Source organism: Equus caballus, chromosome 15, assembly GCF_041296265.1.
Source record: "Equus caballus isolate H_3958 breed thoroughbred chromosome 15, TB-T2T, whole genome shotgun sequence".
Taxonomy (NCBI): Eukaryota; Metazoa; Chordata; class Mammalia; order Perissodactyla; family Equidae; genus Equus; species Equus caballus.
Window position 1 is genome coordinate 82,395,123 of NC_091698.1, and position 22,617 is coordinate 82,417,739.

General features: G+C 44.2%; 1 protein-coding gene across 2 annotated transcripts in view; it reads left to right on the forward strand.

Moving 5' to 3' along the window:
• The first annotated feature begins 19,286 nt into the window (after positions 1–19,286).
• The window catches only part of ALK (ALK receptor tyrosine kinase), a 655,114-nt gene continuing 651,783 nt past the window's right edge, over positions 19,287–22,617 (forward strand). Inside the window, exon 1 of one of the 2 annotated variants that reach the window (XM_070235623.1) lies at positions 19,287–21,016. In XM_070235623.1, coding sequence (XP_070091724.1) covers positions 20,329–21,016 — 688 coding nt within the window. In that variant the 5' untranslated portion in view covers positions 19,287–20,328. The remainder of the gene's footprint in view (positions 21,017–22,617) is intronic. The other variant, XM_070235624.1, reaches the window with a different exon arrangement.

A 22,617-nucleotide genomic window follows, 5' to 3' on the forward strand; every position in this document is an offset into this window, starting at 1 on the left:
GTTTCTTGCCTCTGTGCCATTGCACACAGTATTTTCTGCCTAAAATTCCTCTTTGTCCTCACAAAGGTAAGCTATTATTCTACTCAAGGGATGCCAATAGGTAGGAAACCTGGGCTTCCACAAATATGTATATTTGGCTCAGAATAAAAGGGTTTGATTTTCTTTTGGCATTTTTTAAATTAAGATTATGATAGTTAACAACCTTGTGAAATTACAGTTGTACATCATTATTAGTCATGTTGTAGGTACACCACTTCACCCCTACTGTCCTCCCCCCAGCCCCCCTTTCCCCTGGTAACCACTGATCAGTTCTCTTTGTCCATATGTTAACTACCACCTATGAGTGGAGTCATACAGAGTTCGTCTTTCTCTGTCTGGCTTATTTCACTCAACATAATACCCTCAAGGTCTATCCATGTTGTTGTAAATGGGACAACTTTGTCAAAAGGGTTTGATTTTTAAGATTTATTTTTTAAGGCACACGTAAGTCATGGGACAAACACATGAAAAATCTTCTTCGTTAAGGACCAGTTTCTTCTGATTCCCCTAATTGTCAGCTCTTACAAAATCTCAGTCCCTAGTGGATGCTATTAGGATCAAGGCTTGTGGGGAAATTCCTGCTTCATTTTTCCAGGCTTTTATACTCAAGATTTAGGGAACCCTCACTCCCACCCTGTGGTTTCCACCCTTGATCTAAACTTTTATCATATGAGACTCTTCAGAATGGTAACATTGGAACAGCCATCACCAAAATAACATCAGAAATCAAAGCCAACCCTTTATGTCTCAGAATGATAGTCCAGCCGTCAGACATGGTCACTCTAGGTCAGGGCTGGACTTCCTGGAGATGTGGACCAGTAATTCAGCGAGTCCCCTGAGTGTGGATCCCAGGTAATTGCCTCCGAGCAGCTTGGCTAGATGTCATTGCCAGCTGGGTTTGGACTCCCATCTGCTCTGCCTACCCCTTGAACATGCTTGCTCTGTTCCTGCCTTGTTTCATGCCTGCCTCTATCTGGCCTTGGGGCTTATTTCCATGTTTGTTTCATCTTCACTCCAGCCAGCTATTTCCAGCTGCTCCTGGCTTCTCCTACCTGCATGAACTGTCTTTCTGCCATCCCTCCTGCCAAGGCTCTGACAGTGCCATCTGATTCCGAGAAGTGGTGGCACCAGATAATGAGAGAATGATGAGTTCAAAGTTAAGCAGACATGTGTTTTGGCCCTGTTCCCACCTCTCATTATCTGGGTATTCTTTGCACATCTTTTATTTTTCTGTGCCCCAGTTTTCCCATCTGTAAAATGAAAAGGTTGACTAGATCGCTGAGGGCTTTTCCAGCATTCACATTTTATGATGCTATGAGTCTTGGAAAGGAGATGGGTGGGATGCACCTGATTTGTCCACTGGCGCATAAACTACCTTTGACTAGCTCCAGGGCTAATGAAAAATCTGCTCCATGACTGTTTGGTTGAAAAAGTTCAGCCTGTAGATCTATATTTCTCCAGGCTTAGTGATGACAACACCCCTGTGAGTGCTGTCGACAAAAATGAAAATTAGGCAAAAGCAACGACAGTATGGAGGGTGCATTATTTGGTTTTCCAAGTAATCTCACATTCACTCATTACTCCTCTTTTGGAGGAGAAAAACCTCTCAGGGTGTCAGAGAAAGCCTTACTGCTCACTTTTCTAATGCTGCTTGGTGGTTTAGAGATTGACTCAAAAAGGAAACGCAAGCAACCAAATGCCCATGAATCAAGGGAAGAGAACGTTCACTAATTAGGGGTGTTTGTAATTTAAAATGAGGACACATAATGATAATGATGAGGATGGTGGTGGTGATGGTAACACTAGCAATAGCCAGCACATACAGAGCATGTGTATTATGTGCTAGGGCCTGTGCTAAGTGTATACACATACTATTTCATTTAATCCTCAGAGCCATGTTGTATAATCCAAGGTCATACTAATGTATAAACAATGATGTTGTATAAACAACAAACCCAGACCTGCTTAGGGGACAATAGTAATGTCAGTAATAATAGTATTTTACATTTACTCCCAGTTTATAAGCCATTGCTCATCTGTGATACCTTTTCTGTTTTGACTTTGGCCACAACCCTAAGACCTGGAAAGAGTGGATATATCTCATGTTATAGACAAGGAAATTGAGACTAGTAAAGGTAAATTAACAGGCCAACAAATACCTAAGAAAGAATGATGAAGATCGCTTCAAGGGGATTGCATTGGGGTTTTGAGAAAGACAATCCCATCTTTGCAATTTTTACAAGAGAAAGAAAACAAAGTGTTTTCTCTTAGACGCGAAAGCATTTGCTTAGTTGTGTGCCCTTTGGCTCTGTTGAAACCTGATTTGGAAATATTTAAGACTGAAAAGTTCCCAAAATTCTTTAAAAAGAAAAATGTTCCCCTTCCCTTCTGTGACCCTGGGCTTACTGATTTTTCTGTCTGTTTTTCTGACCTGGTGAGACTCTGGCCTTGTCTGCTCAAAGCTCATTCCTTGGGTCAGTGGAGGGAGCTTTGTGGTATCATTGCAGCTACTGCTGCTCTCTGCCCTTCAGTGATGGCTGTTTTTTCTGATGAGTTTTTCTTTGAAATCATTGACCTTTGAAATTCTAGGGCTGCTTAATCTCCAATCTGTGTTGCCTTGGCTGCGGCCAACCCTTAACCCTGGCCCTATGCAGACTGCGGCGATGGACAGTGGAGTCTGAGACTGAGGCCTTCCCTTCTCCGCGCTGCTTTCAATCCCCCCAAGGTCAGCCAGACGGCTCAGACAAGAATAAAAGATGATCTCAGTGTGCTTGCTTCCAGTTTCTACACTCAAGAACTTTATGAACTCATTCTTTTAATCTTTCTTCACATTTCTGCCTTGTCTCAGCTTGGTACCATATGCCCTTCTGAGTAACTTTCTTTTTATTTCATCTTCTAGGTCATTCATAAGGATGTTAATCATTTAGAAGGATGGGAGCTTTCCCTACCTGGAGAATGCTTTTTCCTGAACTCATTGAAAGTCTGTTTGATTTGCCCAGAACTAAGAAAATAAAATCTAGACTAAGTGGGAAAATATTGTGTGTGAATAACATATTTATAAGCTCTGCGTGTTATGTCAAAATCCCCACATTGTGGAGAGGTCTGCTGGCTGCTCCCATTGGCAGAGTGGGTGGTTGCCTATATAGTGTGTTTTAAGGTTTGCTAGAAAAAGCTTCCTGCTTCTAAATATATTTCCTTGGATTCTTCTATTACAGATATATAATTTAGTGTTAAATATTGCCCTCTGTGTTCGTGTGATAGGGGTGAGAACCTGTTAAAATCAGAATAATCCTAGGGTGGTTTTCAGCTAGAATGGTGTTTGGGGTAACAGAGTCTGGACTGAGTTTTACCAGGTGTAGCAGATGCTTTCAGTACCCGACCCGTGCCTGTCTACAAGGGTCTTGCTGCTACTGCAGATGTCCCCAGTTTGGTCCTAGGGATTTTTCAGGTGATAGGAGCATGTTTGGCCTGTCTGCAGCGCAAGCCAGTGTGCTGGAGAATTAATGCCCTACAGAAACCACCCTCCTTCTAGGATGGATGAGATTTAATGCATGTGTACCCCAGCCCCTCTCCCTTCAGTGGAATAATTCTGGTGTGTGTTCTATTCATTCTCCCAGACTTCCCCAGTGGAACAAAGTTCCAGTTTCCCACTATGGTAATTGGCTTGATGACGCTGTTCTTGGCTTCCTTCCCTTCCTGTGTCACTTCCCATCCCCCTACTGGTGTTTCCTGGGATTACTTCCCAAATAAACTACAGTTGAAATCTAGACTCAGGCTGCTTCTGGGGAAACCCAGACTGAGACACCAGGTAACAGCAGGCACAATCCATGAGGCATGAAGGACCAGGCTGCTGCTTCCAGCTCTGCCATCTCCAGTCTGTGGTTTTCAATGTCATGATGGCAAGAGAGCTGCTGTCCCTCTAGGCCTTAGGTCCAAGTTTCAGGCAGTAAAAAGGAGAAAACAGCAAAAGCCAAGACAGAGACCAAAACCTTCTCCACCAGAAGCTTTGCCGTTTTAAACAAGAAGGGATGCCTTCTATAGAAAATTCTGCCTACACCTCTTTTGTCAGAATTAAGTCACCCCACCCCCACCCCAACTACAGTGGATACTGGGGAACTGAATGGTTTTAGCTGAGCATATTGCCCTCCCTAACAAAACTGCAACTCATTATAAAATAAAAGGAGCGTGGATATTGGGTAGGCAGTATTTATCACAGAAGTTAATGCCTTATAGTGTATTACTAACATCTAAGTGTGGCATGGTTTTATTAGATCCAGCCTACTCAAAGTATCTGAGTAGCAAGCATTGGCATCACCTGGGACCTTGTTAGAAATGCAGGATCTCAGGCCAACCCCAGACCTACTGTATCAGAAGCTGCTTTTTAACAAGAACCCCCTACCTTGTAATTGTATCAACAAACTTGTATGTTCTCGAGTTTGAGAAGCTTTGTCTTAAATGACTTTCCTTGGTGTCAAGATGAACAAGGGAATCCCTGGCTCTTGGTATCCTTTTCTTTGTCTTGCTCAGTGCCTTGTCCGTGGTAAATTTCTGCTGAATGATTGAATAACTCATGCCGACTCAAGGTTGGGGGAGAAGCTTCCTCCCTGGTCCCTCACAATCAAAGCGATTATGATCCCATCTCCTTTGCACAACCCTTGTCCTCCTTACTGCCCTCTGCATCCTTCTTGCCTGTATTATAGTCAGTTTTGAACTTCTCTCATTATTCTCTTGGATCAGAAAATTTAGGATCTTACCCATTCATCTTGGCATCCTTCATACCCCATCCCCTCCCAGCTGGGTGCTTTGCTAGGTTAAATTGAGCTGAATTAAACCTTCTTCTTTACCTAATTTCACCTTTGTTTTTATCATTGCTTTGACTATTTATTTCAATGTTCCTTTTCTTAAATTAAAGCAACTCCCACGACTAACAGGGTAGCGTTTTCTTTCTGTGGGTTTTCCTAGTATTGTTTGAAATGGCTATGGTATTTGAATAAAAAGAAAAGTATAGTGCAGAGGGTTCAAACATTTTGGGGCAGCAGGATTCTTTCTGCAAACATAGAAACTCAGTGTGTGCTCAGATTTGAGGCAAGTTGCTGTACTTAAATGAAGTGGGGAGTGGGCCAGACCCCCAGCCATAGGCTTCCCCACAGTGCCCCTCCTGACCCCCACAGTCCTTAAATGTTTTTGACCATAGTCTACTTGCATGAGGCAAAAGACTCCATGGCCTACCCATGCCGTCTGTCAGTGATGGATAGGAGTTGGCGAGGATCAAAAAGAATTGGAGAAAAACAAAATCAACAAATTGTGATAAACTTGTTGCTAGCAAGAAATACATATTGCATATTAGTCACATTGTAAAAGACGAAAGTGAGCATATGGAAGTCTGTATTTGCTAAAACAATGCCCTGTGATCTTAAAACAACCCAGTGATTTTATTACACTTTCTTTGATAGAAATTTCAAGTTATTCAAATGGCACAAGTTCACAGGCAGCACATTACAAATTAAATGTCCTTATAAAAGCAAATTAGCACAGGGATATAGATGATTAATGTTAAACTTTAATTAATGGAAAAATTATAGGCCTGAAATACTGTTAATACAACTATATATCACTACATACTGTAGCATTACCCAAATAATTGATAATTCTCTAAATTGATAATAATGAAGCTAAATGAACAGCAATTTATATATTTAAAAAATAAAAAGCTCTGAAAACCCTCACCAGCCCACAATAGTTGTGGTAATCTTCTTGCTAGTAAGAAATCACATGGAGTGTTATTTGCATTGTGAGTACAACTCACATTAGCACTGCAGACCTGGTGACAAGAAAGCTGACTTCCTCAAAGCTGTTGGAGCACAACTACCTATAAGGCATTGCATGAACAGGAAGGAGGAGCTGAGAAATGTTGCCAAGCTGTGCAGGCATCCTCTTTCAAGGATACCGAATTACACTCCTCTGCAAACTCTAATAATGAGATATTTTTAGTTTATGCATGCCAACATTTAATAACCTATATAACTCAATTTAAGGTGTTACTAAGTAGCCCATAGCCCCATGTCAAGATGAAAGCCTACAGAACAGCTCATCATTTCCGGGAAGAAAGGGAGATCTCTTGCATTTGCCAGGCTTTGAAAATCACTGTTGCAAAGAAGGCGGAGAGACAGGCTGGGAAAATGCTTTGCGTCCCTCAAAGGAGCTTTCTTCATTATGTTGTGCTGCTGGAGATAGAAGCTAAACTCACCAGATGGGCTCCCTTGATGGGCCAGGCGTGCGTTTGTGTCCCTGCAAACTCGCCTTGATGTAGTGTGACTTGTGGGGAAGTAACTGGCGGCAGTGGTGGAGGTTCGTTAGTGGAGTCCCTGAAGGCCCCAGGAGACATGTCAGCGGGATCGCTTCTGAGTGAGGGTTCCTTAATGGATTGAGCTGCTTTACTCTTTTGCTTAAAGACCAATTTAAAAGCAGTTCAGCAGTTCTGCCTCTTCTCACCACCCTTGACTCTGACCACAGGAGCTGCCTGTGGGTCTCCTCAGTGGCCCTGACTCTATGCACGTGAGCAGTAGATAGTTTGTAAATATGGTTGTTCATCTTCAGGGATGTTTATCCTTACCTGTGGCCATAACTCACGTGGGCTGTAGGGGAGACCTGCTCAGCATCATCAGACTATGGGGAAAAGGAAGAAGTAGGAAGAGGGCAGAGATGGGTATGGGACAATCAACCATCTCCCACAAAAATGGGAGCTGGCAGAGCAGTGATTGGGGCAACAAGGAGTGCAACAGATGCCATCTTGGCTCCTGTTAGCCTTAATATCTGAGGCAGTTCAGGAGCAGGTGTGTGGTTGTAAGACACTGTGGAATTAGAGCAGGCTTGTTCCATGGATATGGAGGTACAGAGCCAGCCTTGGGCACATTCTCTCTATAGCTGTAAAGGTCTCATTGTCATAGGCTCTCATGGCCCATTCCAGTAAAGGCTGATTTCTCTAAAGAAGAGTCCAACTTACCTCATCTAGTTCTGAGTTTAATGGACATGTCTTATCTACTTTCTACAGAATGTCTATTAGAATCTATCCAGGGATGATTTGGGTGTATCTCCATCTTCCCATAAATGCAGTGGAATCCTTGCAGACTCTGGGTCAAGATAGTTCAGAAATAGTGTTTATAGTGTTTATTCCTTCTAGGGTGGTCAGACCACACTTAAATAGCTCTAAGGACAGCCTGATGATTTAACTTGGACCTGAAAGAGTTGAGGAAGAAGAGTTGGACCTTCTAGGCCCTGGTGGGGGCGGGGGGTGCAGAGAGGGGATGGGAGATGGCGGGGCTTTTGTAACACTAATGGAACTATAAGGCGGCGATTCTCCTCAAATGTTGGTGTGCATAAGAATCAGCAGGTCTTGAGTAGAGCCCAGGATTCTAAGGTTTTAAGCAAGCCTCCTGGGTTATTGTTATGTTTCTTAGGAAACATTGCTATGAAGCGTGGTTTTACAGTCTGCACAGGGACAACATTAGTTGGTTTAGGGTCAGGATAGAGAATGTGTCTGAAATGGCTCTGGGGCTAGGGTTTAGCTATGCTTTGTGAGTCAGAGACAAGTAAGGACTTAGGAGGCTCAGGAGGGAGAGAGAGCTCAGATAGATCAATGATGTGTAAATAGGTTTGGGTTTGAAGATTTTGCAGGCACAGTTTCCTTTCCTTAAATGTTCCTTGAAAACTAGACAGGCCCCAATAGTAACTTCTCACTCACCCTAAATCGAAGTTTGTGTAGTGCCTCTTTTTTGGTAATCCCTTTTAGAGGATAATGTTTAAAAATACCCTGTCTTGGTCCTCAGGCCAGGGTTTACCACCTGACTCTAGACAACCAACTCATTCCTCCAATTTAAGATGTACACACACATTGTCTGGCAGGTGCTGGATGGCGGCCACAATGATTGATTGAGGGGTCTGAAATTTTGATGGGAGCATGGAGTTTGGAAATGTAAGAGTTGTAATTCAATAAAAATGATATATTTCTCAAGGAAAATCTCAGCATCAGGTGTAATGATACAATGTTCGAATCATTCCCATAAAGTCAGGAACAACAGGAAGCTCTACACTACCCTCACTAGGATTTAATTTTGTTTTTGGAGGAGCTAGCCAATAACATTTGATAAGAGAAGGAAAAGTGGTATGAAAGTTGGAGAGAAAAAGAAAAATATCATTGTTTGAGAGTGATATACTTGTATAGTTGGAAAATCCAAGAGGGTCAACTGAAAAACTGTTACAAGGAACAAGTGTATCTGGCAAGAAAGCTGAAAACAAAATGAGCATAGAAAAGTCAATAGCATCCCAATATATAATGCCAATAACTGGTTAGATACTATATTTTTTTAAAATCCCGTTTACAATAGCAAAAGAAATGATAGGAATAAACATTACAAGGAATATGCAAGAACTATATGAAGAAATTGTTAAATATTATTAAGAACATGGTAAAAAAGACCTCCTATATTCTTGGATAGAAAGATTCAATGTTATAAAGATGTAGATCTCCCTGTGTTAATCTGTAAATTTTAAGTGATCTCAATAAATAAAATAACAGGATTTTTTAAGCTAGTTGAGTCAGTTCTGAAATTCATATGGCAAAAAATAAGGAGCAAGAATAGATAGGTAAATTCTGTAAATGAAGAATAATTGGAAGGGCCAGCTTTCTACTTACTAACCTCTGGGAAGGGGTAGATGGATGGATCCATGAACAGAATGGGGGAACCAGAAAGAGACCCAAATAGCAGGCAAAAAATTATTTTATAATAAAGGTGGCATTTCTTATCAGTGGGGAAAATATTTTTTATAAAAGAATGTTGGGACAATGTGTCCCAAATAGGAAGAAAATTAAAAAATAAAGTTGAATTCTAATCTAATTATTTACCCCCCAAATCCAAATGCTTTACAAAGATTAAAAAATAATATCTCATAAAATACTAGAAGAAAATATAGGATAAAATTTAAAATATCATATGTGTGTTTGCAGGAGGATGAAGGAGTATATAACCTGGAAGCAAAGAAGAGATTATTAATTTGTTAGTTGCAAAATTTATTTTGCATAGTAAGATAAAATAATCAAATGGCAAAAGACATAAATGTGCTAATTGCCTTAATATATAAAGAAATCCTACTAATGGATGAGAAAGAACCAAAAAATCAAAAGACAAATGGGCAAAGTACATAAGCAGAGATTTTCCAGAGATGAAGATACAAAAGACTTTTCAAATAGGAAAATATGCGTGATCTACTCATAGTGAGAGAAGTGCAATTTAAAAGTACAATGAGATACCATGTGTATGTGTGTATATACATATTTTTTTTTTTTGAGGAAGATTATCCCTGAGCTAACATCTGCCACCAATCCTCCTCTTTTTGCTGAAGAAGACTGGCCCTGAGCTAACATCCATGCCCATCTTCTTCTACTTTATATGTGGGACACCTGCCACAACATGGCTTGACAAGCGGTGCTTAAGTCCGCACCCAGGACCCGAACCAATGAACCCCTGGCGCTGAAGTGGAGCACTCAGACTTAACCACTATGCCACCAGGCTGGCCTGGGGATACCATATTTTTAGTCATCAGATTTTAATGATCAAACGTTTGATAACACTGTGATGGTGAAGCTGTGAGGAAACAATCACTCTCAACCATTTTAGGTATAAACATTGATATATTCTCTATGGAAGGCAATTTGGCAGTACCGGTTTTAAATGTGCATACCCTTTGAGCCAGCAATTCCACCACTATGAATTTATTATAGAGCTATACGTGCATTTATACAAAATGAAGAGCATACAAGGTTATTCTGTGCAATATTTATTTTATGCAATAGTAATAATGAAGGCAAAGATTTGAAAAAAAAACTAAATTCCATCAATAGGAGCTGGTTGAATATGTATGGAATGACCACAAAATAGAATGAAATACAGTCACTTAAAAACACCAAGGCTGTTTTATAGGTGCTGAGATGAGATAATCTCAAAGATATATTGTCATATTAAAAAGAACCCTACAGAATAATGGGTATAGCATGCTACCATTTGTGTGTGTGTGTGTGTGTGTGTGTGTGTGTGTGTGTAGGTCTGTACCAACAGATCTCAAACATTTTGGTTTCAGGAGGCCTTTACACTCTTAAAAACTACTAAGGACTCCAATCGAGGATTGTCTTAGAAAATTCTAGAAAACCCCAAAATACACAAGTACACATTCCATTGGCTGTCCAAATGATGTCATCACATATCATGCAGCCTTTGGAAAACTTTGCCATACACTTGTGGGAGAGTAAATGTGAAGCAGGTGAATAATGCCTTGGTATTATGAGAATAGTTTTGACCTTATGGATTTCCTGAAAGGGTCTTGAGGACCCCTGGGAGTCTATGGACCACACTTTAAGAACCACTGATCTAGGAATATGTGATTGTATATACATAGAAAAGTTTTGTATGAATACCCAGGAATGGGTAAAAATTGTTGCCTGTGGAGAAAGACATTGGGAGGGCCAGGGAACCCTGATGTGAGAAAGATGTACTTACACTGCATAACCTTTTGTAACTTTTCAATTTCTCTGCATGTGTTAGCGCTTGCAGTTTTTACAAAGAAATTTAAGGATCTAGAGAAATGAATTGAAATGCAAACAGAGATTTATGAGCTGTAGAATTAATCAGAGTCATGGGCTAAGATTGATGTACATGAATATTTGTCACAGCATTATTTATAACAGCAAAGACTTGGAAACAGCTCACGTGTCCAAAAACAGAGACTAGTTAAACAAATTATGGAACATCTATACATTGTAATTCTGTGCAGTCATTAAAAATCATAAATCCCTAGAATGTTCTGCTATATGGGAAAATGCTTACAATATAATGCTAAGTTTAAAAAAACAGTGCAGGATATAACATTACATGGACCAAATTTCACTAATTTAAAACAATGCTGGAAGGAAATATACCAAAATTTTGAGTCATTTTTTTGGGTAGTGAGACTATGGGTTATTTAAACTTCCTTTTTAATATATTTTTGAAATTTCCAAATTTCCTATGATTAATATGTACCACTTTTATAATCAGAGAGAAAATACTATAAAAGAAAGAAAAAAATGGAAAGGATTCATTCCCAGGGTTATGAGGGGTTGTGTAGCTTCTGTTGCAGGTGCTGATGGAATGATGAAGTGGTTTTTGAGGGATATCCTGCCTCTGGCTACTGAGGCTGGGGGGCTGTGGCCTGTAGTGATGAACCCTATCTTGGGGATTTTTGGGCACTCATGGCACTAGCTGTGGTGGTTGGCCTGCAATGGCATGGTTTGGCTGGGAAAGCAGGTAAAAGAGGAGATAGAGGAAACTGGTGAATTGGAAGGGGTGGTTTATTTATTGTTTAGCACAAAACAAATTAATCCAAAACTTAACAACCTAAAATAGCAATAAATATTACCATCTCACAGGTTATATGAGTCAAGAATTTGACTTATCTTAGTGCTTCTGGCTCAGGGTCTCTAATGAGGTCACAGTCAAGGTATCATCTGAGGCTGCAGGCATCTGAATGCTTGACCTGGCTAGAGGGTCTGCTTCCAAGGCAAATTATTAACATGCCTGGCAAGTTAGGGCTGGCTATTGGCAGGAGTCCTTTGTTCCTTGCCATATGGACCTCTCTATAGGGCTTATCGAGTATTCTTATAATGTGGCAGCTGGCATCCCCCAGAGCAAGTGATCCAAGAAAGCCACAGTGTTTCTTATGATGAAACTCAGAAATCATACACTAGCATTTTCATATATCCTATGGTGACATTGGTGAGCCCCATTCAGGGAGGGGTTGGGAGGCCAATGCACAAAGGTGCAAATATAAGGAGAAAGGGCCATCTTTGATAATGGACACTTGCTGTTCAAAGTAATGAGCAAGGCTCCAGAGCTTGGCTAGTGTACCATGGCCAGGCACTGTGGACTGGTGGGAGGTTTGAGGGTCTGTTTCACAGAGTGGGACTGACTAGCTGGGCCATACCGAGGCTGCTAAGCCACCAGGAGCCATCAGGCAAGGTGTGGGACTTGGAAAGGGGAAGGAGGTATAGAAGAGGTTCTTCCCTCCTGAAACTAGATGGTGCTATTTTTTTTCCACACATGATTTTTGGTGAAGAAGATTGGCCCTGAGCTAACATCTCTTGCCAATCTTCCTCTTTTTTTTTTCCTCCCCAAAGCCCCAGTACATATTTGTATCTCTTAGTTGAAGTCATTCAAGTTCTTCTATGTGGGATGCTGCCACATCATGGCTTGATGAGGGGTGTGTAGATCTGTGCCCAGGATTGGAACTAGTGAACCCCAGGCCACCAAAGTGGAGCAGGCGAAATTAACCACTCGGCCATGGGGCTGGCCCTGGTTCTCCCTTTTTTTTAGGACTCTGTTGTGTGCTAGGAGCCCAAGTATGGGTCACTGGAATTATAACCCTGCATCCTGAATTCTTTGGATCAGCATGATGTAATTTTATTAGCCATAAAACCTTGAAATATCTGCAAAATATGAACATTGCAGCATCCAAATTGCCTGTTATGTGGAAACCTGCCATATAGAGAAGTCCTACCAGACCACATGTCCAGATCTGTGGCTTTGAAAATATGGTCCTTGTGAACCTAGGTTTCCCCAGTGTTGGCCAAATCCACCTGGGTACTCACTTCACAGTCAGCACAGAAGTGAAAACAGAGGACTCTGGGGCTTGGTCTTAATGGGATAAACCAAGCCAGTCCTGGATAGCAAGGTGAGCAGTGCTGGGGGTCAGATATTTCTGGGCTTAGAGAACAGTAGCTAGGTAGGACCTCTGCAGAGAGTCAGTGCCAGGAAGGACCAGCGAGAGGGAAAGGGCAAGTGTCCCAGCTTGTCTTAGCTTGATTTTATAGGAGCAAAGTCCATCCCAAATTTGCTCAAAAAAGTGAGATATTTATTGTAAGCTTATAGATCTGATGGAAAAATCAGTCCTCAGGAAAGGTGGCATTCTGGTGCCCCACTTTTTTTTTTTTTTTTTTTAAAGATTTTATTTTTTCCTTTTTCTCCCCAAAGCCCCCCGGTACATAGTTGTGTATTCTTCGTTGTGGGTTCCTCTAGTTGTGGCATGTGGGACGCTGCCTCAGCGTGGTCTGACGAGCAGTGCCATGTCCACGCCCAGGATTCGAACCGACGAAACACTGGGCCGCCTGCAGCAGAGCACGCGAACTTAACCACTCGGCCACGGGGCCAGCCCCTCTGGTGCCCCACTTTTAACATGACTCAACGGTCAGTTCCACAGTCTCTGCATTCTAGTTCAAAGTTTGGAGAGGGAAGCTGACTGGATTAACCTAGCCTGGGGATTGGATTCTCTAGAGTCAGGTGTTCAGCTCTGGTCTAATAAGCCATGGCCAGGGCCTGCATCCTGTGGTAATTAATGATGCTCCCTCTTGGCTGTGGGCCCAAAGAGAAGAATGAGGAAAGGGAGGAAAAATGGGCTTCTCTAGTTCACATCTCTGGGAGAAAGGGCTGGGAACTAGTATACAAACAGGTAGGCCGGCAAGGCATTGGCATCAGGGAAGCCAGTTAGTGGAGAGCGGACTTCAGAGAAAGGGTATGGCCTGGAGGGAGGGTCCTGTAAGAACAAGGCTAAGTCCATCCCTTTAAGAAATTAGGGATAAGGTATGGCTTGTTCACAAGGGCAAGAAAAAATAACAGTTATTTGAAATAGGATTCAAAGTAAGAAGGGGATTAGCATGAGAGTCAATTGATGCTGTACCTTCTGATCTTAATTCTTCCTAAGTAGAACCAAGATTGGTCTTTAAACTGGGTAGGGCTCAGTCAAGGGGTTCAATCAGCTCTGGGTCTGGGTAAGAAAGGAAGGGAGGGACAGAGGACTAGACATGGCAATGCAGATGTGGAATGATGGGACTGGCCAGTGGGAACCATCTGTTATTTTGATCATTAAGACAGCTAGAGCAAGTCAATTAGATGTAATCCATTGCTCGGAAATTGACTTGCCTGCCGTCAAACTGATCCATCATGTAGACATGACTAGGCTCTAAGATACCAAAGCCTTCTCCTTGAATCCACTAGAAGTCATAGGCCAGGGCACTAACCTGTGTTGGCTGAAAGTCAGAAAGAACTAAATGGAATGGACACCGTGCATTGGTTTGGAGCCCTTTAAAAGGCTTTTCAAGAAGACTATAGTGATAAGCAAATTGCCCCAACAGTTATATTTTCATCTTCCTCGACCAAAAAGGATATTTAAAAAGATGAAAAAATATTAGGATAGCAGCAGATAATAAGACCAACATGTGTTAGTTACAGTAATAGCTCACACCCTTCTTCCCTAATGTACCATGCTTTGGGAACCACCAGGATTGCTGTGAAGTGGTGAACTGTTTGCTTTGATCTCTCTCGTTGTTTCTCTCTCTTCGGTAAATGTGACATTGTTTATAGTCTCCAAGAGAGGGCTGTCACTCTTTAGTGTTTGAGAAGGACTTTTTCCATGTCTGTGCAGCCTCTCGTAGCATGCCTCGGGAGGGATGAGAGGGGTCTGAGCTCTTTTGTTGTTTCCACGATGATGTATGCACAGACTGAGAGGCTGTGCTAGCTGAGGGTGGCTGGGATCCCAGGGAAATCACAGTCGTTTTTCTCTGGGTAACTCTAGTCTTCTAGAACCCCTCCTGGTCTAAGTTATCTAATGCAACACTTGCAGGTTTTCTCCTTCTTTGGGAGTCAAAAAGGTTGTTTGCTAGATATTTCTAACTCTCTGCCTTGTGGGCCCTTCATGATAGGGTAGGACCACATGGATATTTCCAGACAGAGCTGTGAGTGGAAATGACATGTGCCGTTTCCGGGCTGGAGTATTTAATTGTTGGTAAAAGACCCTCCAAGTTTACAGTAGTGGCTGCTCCATCAGCCTCGATCCCTAAATGATTATGACGATCAGAGACCTCTGCTCACCTGAAGTGGACATGGACCATGAGAAGAACATACTTTATGGTTTTTAAGTTACTGAGATTTGAGGGTTTTTTTTTTGTTATTACAACATAACCTGACTATTCTGAGTGATAAAATTTCTTTAAAGGAGTCAAATTCTATTATTTATTATACAAAACCATTTAAAGTCATTCATAAAAAAGAAAAAAATCACCCACAATTCTGCCACCTCATTAAGTGTATTTTTCAATGTTTTCCTCTGGTTACTTTTTTTTGGTATTTGTAATTTTTGCTTAGTTGTAGGATAGGCATGAATTCAATTTTGTATTCTGGGTTTTTCATTTAATTTTAGCAAGGCCTCATGATGGTAGGAACCTTGACTGTTTTATTCACCACAGTCCTTCTCCTCAGCACTTCATGCAAAGCCAAGCATACAGTAGGTACCTAATAATAGTTGAATTAATAACTTTACTTTCTTCTTAGCATGATGATTATTAGAAGAATCTCATGACTGGTCAGAAATTGCAGGCTATAGATTCAGAGCTCAGGTTTGTCTAGAGGCAGAGATATTTTCTTAAAGATGTTTTTGTTTTGTTTTATTTTTCTTCTGGCCAGCCTAGGTCCAAGCTCATTTCCTGGTTCCCCTGAAAGTTCATAGTCTCCTTCTAGTTCCCGTCAATTCTGGTCCCCAATCTTGGATGAGACCTTTTAGTCACTTGGAGAATCTCACACGGAATTTAAGAGTGGATATTTGTCTCAAAGACTATAACTACTCCTTCTAATTTGATAGATGAGCCCAGAGGAATCAAGGGTTTTCCCAAGGTCTTAGAGTCTCTGAGAGCCAAGGCTGTGATTGAAATCCAGTTTCCTGAACCCAAATCCACAGTTCATTTGAATGTTTCTTCTGGTTCCCAATTCCTGCTCTTGGCCCAGTGTAAGCTACACTGGTTGTGGGTTTCCAATATCGTAGCAGTAAGTATCTTCTCTTGCCTTGCTTCAGCTTGACTTTACTGATTTTTCTCTTTCTCCTTCTCCTTCCTCTTCCTCCTGCTCCTCTTCCTCTTTCCCTCTTTCTCTCTCTTTCCTCCTCCTCCTCCTCCTCCTTTTTCTTGACCAGCTGAATGCCTGACTTAATTAACCCTGTAGGTCTCAGTCAGATTTTGCAGTTCTGAGGTGTGTTTTGCCTTAAGTCATTACTTCTTGGATTTGAAATGCTGTCTTTATTACTGCTTCCCTTATAGAGAATTCAAACCTCTCCTTAACTGAGTTGTCCACATCTCCATTTCCAGAAGTGGGGAATTTCCTGAGGAGGGTCTTGCTACTCTCAGTGTCCAGCTTGGCCCTTTCCTCTCTTGGTACCTGGTCTTTTCACTTTCCTCCCTCCTCAACTTAACTGCCGAAGTCATTGGCAAGGTGACCTGGAGCAGCTCACCTCATTAACTGTCTCCTCGGGGCTCCCAGTATCTCCTGTCTGTTCTCCCTGCCATTCCCATCCTCTGTCTGTCTCTTTTTGAGTCAGGCTTTCGGTTTCTTCCTCTGTTCACCTCTGTCCATCTCAGCCTATTCCATCCCCTCCATTTTCTGTCTTATGAGGTTCTCCAGGGTTTGAGAGCATGGGCTTCTTAGTCAGATATCCAGGTCCAAATCATGTAACAGATCTTGTCACCTGTGTAGTCTTCTTGTTGGGAAGTTACCCTCACTGAGCCATTCCATTTGTAATCTGTAAAATAGAGATACTATTACTTCCCCTTAGAGTGTTAATGTGAATGTTAAATGAGGTGACGCATGAAAATTATTTTGAAATATGCTGGCCCATAATAAGTGCACAAGATGTATTAACTGTCACTCTTGCTCACACTTTTTATCTTTCTATCTCTATTTCCTCCACTTACTCTTTCTCATCTTCTCCACTTTCTCATCTCCCATCCTCTAGATGGCAGTGATATAGGATAGAGGTGTCAAAATTTTAGCTGTAGGCATAGGGAAAAGACCTAATTTGTTCCAGTGGGACATGTAAATTTTGGAGAAAAAGAATCACTGGTTTTAATTCCAACTTTGTTATTTACTTGCTGTTTTACCTTGGGCAAATTATTTTGCCTCTCTGAGCCTTAACTGTTTTGTTTCTGTAATGGAAATAATAATATATACCTTCCCCTAAAAGACCACTGTGTGATGTGATACACACACACACACACACACACACACACACATACACATACACATGCACACACTCCTACAGATGCATATGTATAGTGACCAGTAGACCCTATCAATATTCATTCCTGCCTCCTTTTTTAAATTAACAAAAAGGGAACAACATTTTTGAAATTCGGTGTGATTTAATCTACAGGGAGAAGCACTCATCCTTCCTTGGGGGAAATTTGAGAGAATTTATACAAGTGTGAGAATTAATTGAGACCCCTGAGTCCACTAGGTGCAAAGGTAAATGGTCGGGGATATTATCTGGGAGAATGTTAAACCCTGGCAGCTCATCTGAAGTTTCAAGTCTCTGCAGCCCCCTAGTGGCCATTGATTGTAGGAGAAAATTTATAGTTAATTGACAAATTACTGGTGTCAATTTGACTTTGGGCAAGAATTATATAGAGAAATAAGAGATGGAATGGGGAGTGCAAGAGCCTACATTTTAGTCTTTTTAACACTTTAAATAGAAAATTATTCTTCCACTAGTGTGCATGCTAGCGAAATGAAAATCCAAACATATATGCTCACATACTAGGGAAGTATTAATCTCCATACCTTTTCCTTACTTTTCTCTTTCTCTTTCTTCCTCCCCCCTTCCTCCAACAAGGTAGGAGCATCATTTCTTCCACTTGGGTCAGATCATACTTTGCCTTGAACTTGTCAAGTCAGTGCACCCACTTTGAGTTCCAAGGAGAGGCAAGTTGCTTGTCAAATTAAGTGAGTTGTCAAACATAGAGCTGGAAGCAAGTCATTCCAAGAATCAATATTCTTTTGTTATTAGGTCTTCCAGTTGCCAAAGGCAAGCCACAATGCTCAAAGGAGCCCAACCTCAGAGAGCAGAGGCCCTGCTTGGCCACCACCTCCTGTGGGGCAGTGGGCAAGTTACTGCAGCCCTCTGTGACTCAGTGAGGAAGATTCAACTCCATTCTGTGCTCTAACTCTGTGAGGAAGCTCCTCTGCTACCTGCCAGGCTGTGAGCTCCTCAAGGGAGCATCTTGCCTTATTTTTAGCTCCGACAGTTAGCACAAGGCCTGACAATCAACCTTTGAGCAGAAGGAATGGAAGGATTTTTGTAAACCAAAGATTGTAGTTCTGTCTCTGGTTCTAGTGAACTACTTGTTATAAACACAGCCATTATCTGAGTTCTGTGTTGGCAGCTCAGGAGAGATGAAGGGAAAGAGAGACCAGAGGTACAGTTCTTATTTCACAGGTGAGTAAAAAAAGAACAGTGGTTCTGAACTCTTACTCCCAAGGCTGTGAGCAAGAGTGTCTGATCATTATCCCTTCCAGCTAAGTCACCCAGAGAGCTTCTTGGCTTGTTACTCATGGAGGGATATGGCAGAGCAGTGGTTAAGAGCACATGAGTAAGGGCTTGGGAGGCACATATGACTGTGCGACCCAAGGAAAATCAATTAAGATCTCTGTGACTCAGATTTCTCATCTCTGAAACTGGAATTTCAAATATTTACCTTGCAGAGACTAAAGGACACATGTTCAAGCACCCTTCTGAGAAAACGCGGGGTGGCTGAGAGGTCTGAAATAAATGAGTTGTAGCTGAAGAACTCTGCCAGATCGCTGCCACTTCCCACCTCCACCCTGCCAACTTTTCCTGTGTAGATGGTGGGACCACAGGTTCCCGGGATGTATTCAGATAACTGAAGGGTTAGAGAAGATTCTGTCTCAGGGCCCTAATCCAAGCTGTTCTTGGATTTGGCAGTGTCGTGCTGCCCCTCCTCCCTTCCCCTTACCACCAGTTTTATTCCAGAACCTGCTTTTCCAAAGTCGGACCTGTTTAATCTCTTAAGTGCATAGTTAGAAAGAGTGGTTGATTACAAAGGCCTCTTCCGGTCCTCACATTTATCCAAAACAGGCTCCTGTTCACACAGCAGAGAAATAGGGCAGGGAATCTGGAGGAGGGGAAGGAAGGAGAGAGGGGAGAGGCATAGAGGAAGGGCGGGGCGGGCTCTGTGCTTTTCTCAATGAATGCTGAAGCCTCTGCAGATTTGCATAGGAGCCGACCTCGGCGCGCCATTGGTTGGCGGGTGCGAGCGGGGCGGGGCGGGCCTGCGTGAACCAGGCAGCGGCGCGGACTTGGCGTTCGAGCCCCGCCCCCGCTGCGGCTGTGGCCCCGCCCCCTCCCAGAGCGCGCTCGCGGCTCCGCCAGCTGCAAGTGGCGGGCACCCAGGCAGATGCGATCCAGCGGCTCTGGGGGCGGCAACGGCGGTAGCAGCTGGTACCTCCCGCCGCTGCTGTCCGGAGGGTCACGGGGCACTGGGCTGCCTTCTGGCCGCCCTCTGGCCAGCTACCCGAAGTCTCGGGGGCTGCCGATGGATGAGGAGCGGGCAAGAAGATTTCGGGCTCTCCTGCCCTGAATGCTTTCCCTCCGCTTCTGCCTTCGGAGCCGCCTTGGTGCCTGAGAACTCTGAGGAGACGAGACGCGGGAGGAGAACAAGGACGCTGCAAACTTGCGCGGCAGCGGCCTGAGACTTTGCTTCACAGCGCGGGCGTTCAGTTCAAGCCCAGAAGTTCGGCGAGCAGTGCAGTCCGAAGACTTCCCGCTACGGAGGTTCGCAGGAGGGTGCACGAGAAAGCAGCCTCTACCCTTGGTTTCCCCCCCAGACGAGGGAGAGGAGCTCAGAGGAACCGAAAGGAGCACAGGAGGCGTCCAGGACAGCAGACACCAGCTCGGAGCCGCCGTTCCCAGCTAGAAAGTTACGGAGGATTGGAGGCCGCTCGAGAGCGGACAGAGCACAGCTCAGGCCGCGGGGGCAGGAGAGGACGGTACTGAATTACCACCTCCCTTCGACCATAGTAGTTTCTCTTGTTCCAGAGCGCAGCGGGCTACAGACGGGGGCGCGGCTCTCGGCGCGGCGAGCGAGAGGTACAGGGTCCCAGCTGCTAAAGACCTTCGCGCTTCAGGGTCTCTTGACACGCCCCTGAGCTTCCAGGCCCGTTTTACTCAGACTCCTCCTGCTCGCCTCTTTGCAGTTGGAGGAAAGCAAGAGAATCCAGTGCACGCACAATCCCCCAGAGATCAGGTAGAAGGAGCCATTCAGAACTAAGGACTGCTCGGAGCCCCTTTCCCATCTGGGGGCAAGCGAAGGCGAGGCTGGATCCCGGAGAGTCGGGAGACTAGTATAAGCAACCCTCCTCTGGCGGGATGGGAGGTATAGGGCTTCTATGGCGGCTGCTGCCGCTGCTTTCAGCGGCAGCCTCGGGCTCCGGGACCGGGACCGGGACCGGGACCGGCCAGCGCATGGGCTCACCGGCCGTGGGGCCGGCGCTGCAGCCCCGGGAGCCTCTCAGCTACTCGCGCCTGCAGAGGAAGAGCCTGGCAGTGGACTTCGTAGTGCCCTCGCTTTTCCGCGTCTATGCCCGGGACCTGCTGCTGCCGCCGTCGTCCGCCTCGGAGCCCAGGGCTGGCCGGCTGGAGGCGCGCGGCTCGCTGGCTCTCGACTGCGCCCCACTGCTTAGGCTGGTGGGGCCACCACCGGGGGTCTCTTGGACAGCAGGCGCCAGCTCGCCTGCCCCGGCCCCGGCGCGGATGCTGTCCAGGGTGCTGAAGGGCGGCTCGATTCGCAAGCTCCGGCGCGCCAAGCAGCTGGTGCTGGAGCTGGGAGAGGACGCGATCCTTGAGGGCTGCGTCGGGCCCCCAGAGGAGGCGGCTGCGGAACTGCTCCAATTCAACCTCAGCGAGCTGTTCAGCTGGTGGATTCGCCACGGCGAAGGGCGGCTGAGGATCCGCCTGATGCCTGAGAAGAAGGCGTCGGAAGTGGGCAGAGAGGGAAGGCTGTCCGCGGCGATCAGAGCCTCCCAGCCCCGCCTTCTCTTCCAGATCTTCGGGACCGGTGAGCAGCTCCTGCCTGAGCGTGTGGGGATTTGGTTTTTTAGTCACATCAATTTGCAATCACTTTCCACTAACGCCCGTTTGCAAAATCTCAGGCTCTGGTTATTAGCACGCTTTCCTTTTGCAAACCTCCTCCCCCAGTTAGACCATTTTTCTCCCTGGACGCAGTCAGTCCCCAAGTGTCTTCCACTCTAGCAACCAAGTTGGGAGGAAAGTTTCTTGGAGGAATTGCAGAATGCCTCCTTCTACTGACTTACACAGGGTCCCAGCCAAAATTGGGTTTCCTTCTTCCAGGGCCCCTGGAACAGTTGAAATGCCCCTATTACTTCTATGTTCCAAGCTTAGTTCTATATCTCAAAGCTATTGCCCTTCTTCCCTCCCCTTGTTCCTCTTCCCTGTCACCACAGATTTGGGAATTTGGTACACTTTCTCAGGGAATATAGAATTCCTCTTCATATTGTTCAGTCCTACCCAGCTGTCCCCTCTAAATATTGGCTCACCTAGGGATTGCCTCTGCTTCATTAATTCATTCTACCCACCCCTCTCCCCCAGCCCCAGTCTACTATTCATTCTCAGACTCTTGTTCTTCCTCTCAGATGTCATTGAGAAAGCCCCAGAGGAGCTAAGGTACAGGGGACCAGAGGGAGATGTGGAGAGAAGGGGCAAAGTTGCCAAGGTTGTCTTGCTTTGGGGGAGTCACTGTGAAGCCAAGGAGAGACAATAATTGAGTTCCCTGCCTTTCATCCCCCGCCCCCTCCCTCCCCTCCAATTCTTAGCTTGAATGTCTGCAGCAGCAGCTCTGGATGTCAGTCTCTGGCAGGCTTGTTTCACTGCAGATCTCTCTGCTGGAGACTCCTGAAATGAGGTTTCTGTTTCATTTCCTCTCTCATTTTCTTCCCTTATTCACTGAGTTGGGGGTGTGTGTGCAGGCACTTACTTCTAACTCTTCCCATAGTATCCTTTGCCTGGAAAACCAGGTGGTTTTCAATGGATATTTCTCCTGTAAGACCACTGGGGAAAGACTCGTGAATAAAATATACAGTGTAAATGAATGAGAAAGGCCAGAAAAGAAATCATGCCTTTTAAAAGCCTACACTAATTCCATTGAGCAAACCCAGCTTCTTTTCTATCATTCTCATCGTCAGAAATAAATGAAATTCTTATGCTCCACTGGTTACTAATGTCTAGTATTAATTGGATAGAAAGCATTGAAAAAGGCCTATTGTAGAGCTACAAGTATCTCCCCTGCTTATCCCAACACACACACACACTCCCACATACACCCAATACTCTCATGCAGCAGAGATCTCCAGAAGCTGAGGTTCCTCAGTTATTGCACAGAAAACATACTGGTGCGTGGTCCTCAAGGAAAACAGAGTCTGGATGCATATTTCAGCATTAGCATTAGTGGCATTGGCACCTAAAATGACCCCTTTGTGTTCAATGCTGGAATTTATATTTGTCTATAGTAGGAGGCAGGGTCTGATGAGTTTGATAGTGCCTTCTGAACTGAGATGGGAAACCAATACTGTTGTCTCACCACAGGTACTTTTGTAAAGAACAGCTGTGCTTTAAAGTCATTGTGGCCTCTGTGGTTTATAC